The sequence below is a fragment of the Equus quagga genome, chromosome 2 (assembly GCF_021613505.1).
Source record: "Equus quagga isolate Etosha38 chromosome 2, UCLA_HA_Equagga_1.0, whole genome shotgun sequence".
Lineage (NCBI taxonomy): Eukaryota > Metazoa > Chordata > Mammalia > Perissodactyla > Equidae > Equus > Equus quagga.
Window position 1 is genome coordinate 50872605 of NC_060268.1, and position 10135 is coordinate 50882739.

General features: G+C 38.1%; 1 protein-coding gene across 3 annotated transcripts in view; it reads right to left on the reverse strand.

The window, feature by feature from the left end:
- Positions 1-2397: 2397 nt before the first annotated feature.
- The window catches only part of RFX7 (regulatory factor X7), a 127161-nt gene continuing 119423 nt past the window's right edge, over positions 2398-10135 (reverse strand). For all 3 annotated transcript variants that reach the window (XM_046653954.1, XM_046653952.1, XM_046653953.1), the window contains exons 9-10: positions 9702-9997; positions 2398-8493 (exon numbers count right to left, since the gene is read on the reverse strand). In XM_046653954.1, the coding sequence (XP_046509910.1) occupies positions 5221-8493; positions 9702-9997 (3569 nt within the window). In that variant the 3' untranslated portion in view covers positions 2398-5220. The remainder of the gene's footprint in view (positions 8494-9701; positions 9998-10135) is intronic.

The following is a 10135-nucleotide window of genomic DNA, read 5'->3' on the forward strand; positions in this document are numbered from 1 at the left end:
CAGCTTCTTTACAGCAGGCAGTTTGAACAAGTGTCTTAAGTATAGCATAACAGTTATGAACTAGGCTTCGGAACCAAGTTAATCCCAGCCCTTCCTGTTGTTGCTGTTACCCCTATCACTTAATCCCTGAGCCAGAATTTTCTCACTTGAAAAATGATATTCTTTCAGAATTGTTACCATGAGGAAATGAGAATATATACAACGTATTTAATATGGGGTTTAGTGCAAGGAAATATTCTATATATGGTAGTAATACCATTCTCATGATACATTTTATTTGTAAAATTATTTTCTCTTCTCTCCAAAATTAAGTACTTCTTAGAAATAAAATCTACCTTGAAAATAGCAGTCCTTTTGTTTTTCCCTTTCCACCCCATAAGCAGATAACTCAAGGGCTGGTCATTTATATATTTTAAATTTCAGATTATATAATATTGATCAATGATTCCATCCACAAACTTGTAATTCTAAAGATTCATTTATAGTAATGTACATCAAAATCAATCTCTATAGATTGGACAAAATCAAAATTTTGGCAATAGGTGCTGAGGCAATTTGCATTTATGATACTCAATAATACCTGATTTTTCATCTCATAAAGGGAAGGCAGGATACCAGTTAACAGTTTACACCAGTAAGCAGTCTACTTCTAAATGCAGTCTTTACTAAGAAGCTTCTTTTGCCCTGTTCTTGGCTCCTGTGTGAATTCTCACCTCTTTTCTTCTATTTCACATATTATATCTCTAATTGGCACTTCTCAAAGAACATGTGAGTAGTTCTTTGTAAGACTGAGAGCCCCTTACAGCTGGACACAAGATCTTAAGTCCCTTGCATCTTCTCTAGGTTAAGGAACTCATTTTAAGGTGGATAACCACATGCTCCAGGAAACGGACGCGTACCCTAACTATAAAGAATCAAGAATCTAAGCTAATTTGTTTTAGGGTGGGCCTTTGACCTTGTTTTGTCAAATGAGACTAAATGGGGGGTGGAAGGTGGGAAGGGAGTGCCTAATGGGAGACTCTGGGGAGGTTTTTTTTCTCTCTGATAAAAGGCTGAGAACTGCCCTTATCACCTTGTTTGGGATGTACAAAGATAAAATTTCTGGAGCTGTGGCAGCCAAACTGTGACCACAGGCAAGAGATACAGAAAAGCAAAGCTGAAGAAGATGGAACAGAAAGACAGAAAGATACACTCTGGTTCTTGATGAGATTGAGCCATTCAATGAACTCTTGAACTTCCTGTCTCCAAAATTATTAAGCTAAAAGTAAGTATCCTCACGGCTTAAGCCAGTGTTAGGTTTTCTCTTACTTGCAGCCAAAAGCGCCTCAGGTACTACACAGTATTTTTCCTCAGACTTTGTTACTTGTTCATTATATCCACTGATTCTTGTTTTATTCGCCTGCTCTTAATTTTTTTCCCTTCTGTCATTGAGAATCCTAATGTACTTAAAGTAACGTCCGAATAGTTCATTACTTTTATCTGGAGAGACCGCTAATTGTCTTAGTTTCGGTTTCTTCGAGTACTTTAGAATTTTGGTTTACAGGCTCAACATCAGTTTTGGTTTGCAGGCTCATCTTGCGTGGCAGTCTCCTTTCTCTTCATCCCCCCACTTTCCAAACGTCACTCTCTTTTTTCCTTTTATAATTGCTTCCACCACCTGTCCACACTCAGGGCTCAGTCCTGTGGTGAAAGTGGGGCTACTATGGATTAACACAGATCTGTATACACAGATGAGTCGGCTGTTTGGCTCAGGCCTGGCTACAATATAAATTACAGTGTCAGGCACCAGTGCTGCATCTGTTTCCTCTCCAGAGTGAGGAAACTCCATCTCAGATCCTGGTTCATTACTCTGTGGGAGTTGAAACTTCTGGCTCTCTTTCCTGTGTCCAGACTACAGCTCAAGTTCTGGTTTACCAGTTCAGTGCACTTATCACTTTGTACTTCTGGTTCACCAAAATACCTATATTGCTTTTGGACACAGTTGTGCTTTAAAATTTTCTCAGTTTATTCTTCTATTCAAAGCTCCAAAAATATACATATCTGGGTACTCACAGGCTAACATTCTAAAGAAAACATTATGTGAATGAGCAAAAGAAAAGATGTTATTTTGGACAACATAAAGCTCTATGCCATGTACCACTCACTGGTAATAAATCCTAAGTGAACAACAGAATTGTGACAAAGGAAATAAGATCTGTGTATCCTTCTGGATTAATAGCAGAGAGCAGGTTAGCCGCACTGTTTCACCTTGTGCTGATTTTTATCCATTTCCCCGAATATCATGAGATCAAAGGAAGAATGGCATCAGGTCTGTTCACAAAATGCATGCTCCCTATATAAAATAGCTCCCATAAATCACCTGAAGATCCAGTCAGTTTAATATAAAATGTTTTTAATTGTTTTTGAAAACATTTAAAAAACAATTTTTGAGCACTTTTAATAAAAAAAGAGAACTGAAATGCTACTGCAATATTCAACTACTGTAGTTTCAGCAGGTACAACAGACAACAAAAACACTCGGGAAATCTGACTTTTTGCACTAAATGAAAACATGAAACAGGGCTTGTTTTTGTCATTTATGGTGTAGTAAAGCACATTATAGTACAAGACTATTATATGAACCTCAGATGCACTGCACAAAAAAACACTTTCCTTCTTTTCAGTTCAAAAGTCAGTGCTTATTGCAATTATATGCAAAATTATTTACTTCATGAAGTCTTATCATGATAAACAGTATGCAAAATGTTTTAAACATCAAAACAATGAAAATAATCTGAGAAAAGAACATATTCAACAATAACTAAGCAGAATTAGTAAACATAAAAAAGTAAATAACTTGTGAATAACTATGCCTGCCTGGTTAACATTGAACCAGTCTCAATACAGCCAAGAAAAAAAAAGTGGTTACAGGAATACCTAGTACTGTACAAGGTAAGTCAATAACACTCATGCACATTTTGTGATCATGTATTAACATGGTGAAGCAAACTAAATTCTTCCTGCTGTAATATTCTCACGTAAGAGAATAAGAAATAGAAATATCTCATTGAGATCAATGCACATTGCTACATAAGACAATTTTATCTGTCACTTTGATGACATTTTGTCTTTTCATAATGAAACACATTTAAAAAGTTTAATCTGTGGACTGTATTGGTTGCATTTATCCTAAGAGATGTGCCTACCACAGGTTCAACGAATTTAGTGCAATATATGAACCCCAGAAAGTTTGTTGGACGAATTCAACCAAATTTAAAGTGTTTGCTGCAATACTGTACAGGGGTTAAAAATCCTCCAGTCTTTATATTTTTATCAAAAAAGATTTCCATTATTTTTATGTTAGTAGGAAGCTAATAATGTAAACAAGGGATTAGAATGGCCTCAAAATCTCCTTTTCAGAGTATCTCATATAGAAAGGCTCCCATCATTTGTTAAAAGAAATCACACAGTTTCCTTTGGGTATTGCATACTTTGGTGTGCAGTAGTGCTGTGTCTCAATGTACAGTGAAGAAATAACTAGGATCAAGAAAAAATATCTAACAGATCATTAAATCAAGATAACAGCAAACACACACAAATGCCAATAACTAGGACATATCAATATATAAACCTCTGAGCAAACCCTAGCACCATTTATTTATCAAAATATGTTAATAACCTACCTTGCAAATTTATTGAACAATGAAGCCTTATTAAATTAAACCCTTCATCACATTTGTTAAATATTCATTGATTGTAGTCTTCCGATTGGCTTACTAATTAATAAAGGAAAGCTTATCTAGGTTCAAGGTAGCATAGCAATGGTTTAATGTTAGCTTTAAAAACTTAATGGCAATTTTTAAATCTATTTGAAAGTCATCTTGAAACTCACTTAAATGGAGCTGTCAACTAGTGAGCAGATTTGTCAACATGAAATTCATAAATAATTATTCATAAAACAAAATGGGAGCCATAGAGAGAAACATTTTAAAACAAATCCTGAGTGCTTCTTTTGCAATTGTGGTTATCACAGTCAATAAATTAAGCATGTAATAAAATGCCCCTCTTCTTCAAGTACTATTGATGGCCCCTTTGCTTATCAGATACAAAGATCTGTGGCTTCAGACCTTAGGTGCTGAAATGTTTTTTGCTCAGTTTTTATCTTATCTCCCTCCTGCTTGTTTCTCAAAGGGATCTCATGATCACGTTCTATTACTAGAATCAGGAGGAGCAGAGGAGTCGGTCACTAAATTGAGAACTTAAGATTATTCTACTTAAAAAAACTTCAAAAGAAATCTTCAATAGAATTTTACATATGTGCATGTAGCCACTGTGATGAAACTAAGAAAATGCTTTTATTTTCCTTCTAAATTCCCTATCTCAACTACCTAATAATAAAACACAAAATATTTTCCTAACATGCTTGCTTTTATTCTATTAAATTACAATGTTTGGAGTTATTTGCTGTGTGTGTGTGTGCACACACGTGCATGTCTCTGTATTTTAGCTCCATATTAAAATCAGTATTTTAAAATAAGACTAACACAAGGTCACAAATATAAATGGCTACTAGGTTTTCCTTTAAAAAATTTTAGTGCAGCTTTTGCTTTCCTTAGGTTAATATTTAATTTTCCATTATTTTTTCCTATTGAAGCCCTTCATTGCAGGTGCAAATGGTACTGAAGTCCCAGAAAGTCCTACAGAGAATTTTCATTCTACAGTAGCTCTATGCTTCAAGCGTAAATACTTATAATAACCTGAATATTATCCCTGTTTCAAGGAAGACCTTCTTGTCTACAGTTCACCTTAGCTATGATTTCATATCTAAAAGATAATGCCAACAACAACAAAAAATAGCCTATACCTAAAATCAATGGTTTCCACTAAATTCTGTGCAGATCAACCAATGAATTAAAATGAATTTACACAAAATAAAGATCTAGACTGCTCTTGTAAAAGCTGGTTAGTCAATTGTTTACTAGCAAACAATGTGATTAAATGGGGAACATTATAAAATTTAAAACCTAATACTTTTTCTTCTACAGCCTACTGTCTTTAGAAACTTGTTAAGAACTGAGGCGAGTCTAACCATTTCCTACTGAAGAAGAAACCACTTCTGCAGCAAACTTTTTAAATGTCACAATTAATAGTAAGTGTTTCTGCTGCGGGAGGCACTTCCATTAAGACAAATACAATACATATGTCTTTAGATACAGTGTGCTACATATTATAAAACACAATTTAACCCAACATTTCAACAGTAGGATGGTCCTTGCTTTCTATCCATTCAAAACCTGATGAAGTCATAGAGTTCATGGATTCACTGCAAATTTGTTGAAATAATGGGTCATTCTTTAATTCTTCCAGTGTAGCTTCATCATCTTGTCCCTGCTGACGACCTGGATCAAACAGTAGATTTGGGTCTAAAGTGTTCAAATCATTGATGCTGCCTGAGAGCTCAGAAGACAACCTGATATCGCTAGAGAAATCAGACGCAGTATTAGTAAGATCAGATGCTACCTGACTTACTAGCTGCTGGCTGGTTTGCAAGCTGTCTCCACTCAACAGGTCTTTAACAGTGCTATTGAAATCTAATTGTTGCTCTCCAATTTCTGATTGTGCTTGATTATCTCCAGGAGAAAAACTGATCTGATCGGTGCTATTACTTTTGGTGAGGTAAGATGGTGTTTGGAATTCATAAACAGAAGTGCTGGAATCGATCATATTCTGCGGATTGGCACTAGGAAAAACAGTGGAAGTTTCCAAAATCTGAGTGAGATTCATCCGGGCTGTGTAATTGGAGGGCAAGTTGTTCATGCCTAAACCTCTCACTGCATCATCATTGTCAGAATCAAGTTTACTCAACAAAACATTGGTTATTTTTTTACTGTTTGTTTGCTTCTGAAGAGCATTCGGGAAGGCTGTCTGCATCATGACTGTCAGTGGAACTGATTGACTTCTTTGAGCTATGTTGTTGGCACATGGGTCTGTGTGAACATTTGTGAAAATATGAACATCTGGGGTTACTGGACTTCCAAAGGGGGTCACATTAGATCGGGGGATATTAGCTACTGGATAGAGGGTGCTTCCACTAAGATTACGTTGGCGATGAACAGCAGGGCTCACACTCCGGCATCTGAAATTGCTGCTGGTAGATGAATTAGTTCCTTTATTATCAAGAGGGGCAGGGACTGCAAAACCCTCCTGTTTGTTGGTGTTATTTACAGTGGCACCTTGATGCTGCACAGGAGAGACAGGAGTCAAACGACCAAAATGAGTGTCATGATGTCTGGATTGAGACTGGTAAGACTGTCCAGGCACAGCAAAAGCATGAGGTTTCCTGAAACGGTCTTCCACTAGTTCCTGATAGCTTGGGAGAATGCCATGGCCAGAAACTGATGAATTACCAACCCCACTATACCCATTATTCATCCATTCTAGCTTGGTTTTGTCAGGGTGTGTGGCCATGGGTCTTTGCATTGGCTTCACAGGACTACTTGAAACAATGCTGGCATCATGATATGCCATACTGGAGCTTATTGGGGTAAATGCAAATGGATTCCTGCATTCAACAGGGCTGGGAGGGACACTACTGCTGCAGTTAGAATGTGGAGTACCAATGGGTGTATGTCGGCTACTTCCTAAAGCACTATCCACAGGTGTGGTCTGGGCTAGCCTGGAACAAGGGCTCTCCCGCGACAGACTTTGAGACCCAGCAATCATTTCAGATGTTGGGGTTGGGGTCGGGGTCGGGGTTGGGGTCGGGGTAGGAGTGGGTGTGGGTGTGTGGATTGGAGTGCCATTGCTATGGATTGGATGATAGAAGTGGGTGCTGGAGGTGTGAGATGACATTGGAGCTCCTGGAGTTACTGACTGACTTTGAAGGGTCATTCCCAAACAGTTACCATAAGAATGAGAATTGTTCATGGACATTTGCTGCTCCATAAGCACCAGCTCTTCCACAATACTATCTTGTGTAAGTTCATCATCAAAAGGAAAGTAGCTTTCATTTGTTTGGGAAACAGAAGGCTCAAACTCCTTTAGTTCAGACTGTAGAGGTAACTGATCTGAAGACTGTGCTTGTATTTGATTCAAAGAAGATTCTTGTATCTGGCTATGTAGCTGCTGGGTATATGTGTCCTGTGGCATTCTTTCTAATTCCCAAACAGATTTCTCTAAGTCATTGATATCAGAGTGCTCAGGAATTGTCATAACACTGATATCTTGCTGTTCACAGCCGGCAGATATAAACTCAGAATTCTTAGTGACCTGCTGCCATTCATTTGGATTAAAGCTGCCATCTGGTTTTGAATCACCGTCTAAGAGAAAGACACTCCCTTCAAGTTTTACTTTTATATCTGGAGATGATGATGGTGTTTGCTGTTCCGAAACTGAACCACTGGTAATAAGAGCAGAAGAATTCAAGGGTCGATTTGCCACTGTGTGTGAACTGACATTCATTGATACCTTGCTAGAAATCTGAGCACCCGCTGTTGAACTTTCTGTTTTCCCTGAATGTGGAACCTTTTGGTCCTTCTTAACACTGCCTGGTTTCTGACCTTCCATGTTAACTGCAGAAAGCTGTTCCACTATTGGTTTCTTTATAGGAGGCACCTGGGACTCTTGCAATGCAGAAGACAGTCGCTTTCTTGGACTTTTAGTGCATAATTTAGGGTCTTTATTTATTGAGTCACCATTAGATGGTGAGTTGGTGCTGGTGAAAGTTAAGTTTTGAGTGGCAACTGAGAGCGTGACAGTGCTTTGATTATTGCCTGTTGAAGTGATCGGCAGAATTTCATTACAGCGACTTTTACATTTGGTCCTCTGGTCACAGACCTTAGTTGCTTTTATTTCAATGACACCTTCATTTGAAGGTTTTTGCACTACTCCATCGGTATTACTTTTCTGCCCCAAAAGGGCACTAGGTGTTGTTTTGGGAGCTTTAGTCCCATCAGAGTTCTCTTGGCACTGTACAGGATGCTCATCTGATGAAGTTTCAGGTTCTATTTTGACTTCCACAGCAGATGATCCCCCAGCGCTGCTGGTCCTGGATCCAGGAGACTGAAGTGAAACAACAGAACCATTCTTGATCTGCGGAAAGGTCCTTGATTCTTCTGTTGTTCCTGTAGCACTGTTTACTGAGGCAGAATGTTTAAGAGGGGCACTACTGTTGCTGGGTGTGAGGGATATTGCTGTCATTTTCACCACATTTAGAGAACTCATGTGTGAAGTGGGTACAACAGCGGTTTTGATGGGACTGCTAGTAAAGAGGACAGTAGTTGGAGAGCGGATGGTGAGCGCACTGGTGTTGGCAGGTTTGGGTAAGATCTGAGGGTAGCGGTGCCGGGCAGAACGATCCCCACCAGGACTGGCTGGAACATTCTGAGGAGTCTTTGGTGCCTGTTTCACAGACTGCATGTGCTGAGTGACCACCTGTACATTGAGGGGAAGAACTTTGCCATCAGAAGAACTCATTGGACTTGGGGAAGTTACCAACTGCCTGGTCCGCTGGACCTGTTAGAAGGTGAAAAACAAGAAAAAAAATCAGATTTAACAAGCCTAGGATATAAACAGTAATTCATATACCTGTATAGTAACAAGGCATTTAATAAATGCAATGCTAAAAAAAAAAAAATCAGTTCCTATGTTAGATGAGAGTTCTTCTAGACCAGGTTCTACACAATCAGACACATAAATATGAAAATAAATGCAACATAGTGCATTATAGCTGGAAGACACAATATGTAAAGAAGAACATTAAGATACTTTTCAATTAACAGGACCAAAAACTTCACACTTGTGATGAATACTTACCAAAACAATGATTTTTAAGGAGGTTATAGGGAGAAGAGGAAAATCTTAAAGAAATATGCAACTTTATGATGGTATCGACTGGAGTCTGTGCCAAGAAGATAACTCACTCACTGGGGACACTGTCTGATAAATGGGTCTAACTTGCATCTTAGTAATTAAACCACTGTGGATAAGGTCTCAGATAAAACAACTGTCTCCCCAAATTTGCTCTATAGTGAACAGTACAAGAGTGTAGTTACCAGGTATTCCATGTTTTAATGACATGATGATGATAATGGTAGGAACAAGAAAAACAAGATAAAGTTTTTATCTCCCTCATAATATCAGTAACAACATAAAATACCATCCTGTTTTAGTATGATACACTTTCATTTTAAAAGCCCCTTCATCACAACCTTAGTGGTCTGAGACAGGAAAAGGGAAGAATATCACCTCCGTTTGTTGATAAGGAAATGGACTCAGGGTAGCTAAGGGACTTGCCCAAGGTCCTCTGTCCAGCAGGCCACAGGCATAGGTCTATGTTAAAGCATTATCAATACACATTACAATTTTGCTCCATCTGAATGTTAAAAAGAAAAGAAGTTTAAACCAAAAAAAAAAAGTTGAAATTGCGTCATCTTGGCTTAGCTAGAGAAGAAACAACTCTGAAAATGACTCATCTCTTACATAAAGCTCTGACCAGTTATGTGCATACTTTGTATGTCTTGGATCTTTGTATTTTCACGTATGTTCATTTGATAGCTCACTTTGTAAAAGACAACCAACTGAAGCTGAATCTATCTGTGGTCACAAAATTAGTTAATAACTGAATCTACACCTATACTTGCCTCCTTCTCCTGTGCCACTTTTAATTAAATGATTGACTTCCCACCATCCCAGTAAAGCCAAACACTATTTGATGATATTACCGGAATGGGACTAGGGACAGCTGCCACAACGATACCAATAGGCTGAGGAGAAAGGATTGCAGGATTTCCATTAGAAAGATTAGTCACTCCATTAGTTGTAGCGCCTTCTGATTTTTTCGCTGAGGATTCTCCTGGCAAAGGGGATTGTAGTTTCTGTTCTTGCTGCTTCTTCTGAATTTTCCGTTGCAATTGCTGTTTAGCATCAATAGGTGATGGCAAAGTCTTCACCTGAGGCTGAAATGAATTACTTTCAGCTGTAGGTATAAAAGCAGAAGGCTGGGTAATTCCTTTAATTCCTGAAAATAAACAGAATGGAAAGCTAAAATAAATACTCTCCTTTATAGAAGGCAGTTACAACTCCATTTCTTTGAATATGTAGCTATCTACCGCACACGGCAACCAAACCTAGCAAATTTATTTATTTTTTTTTTTTT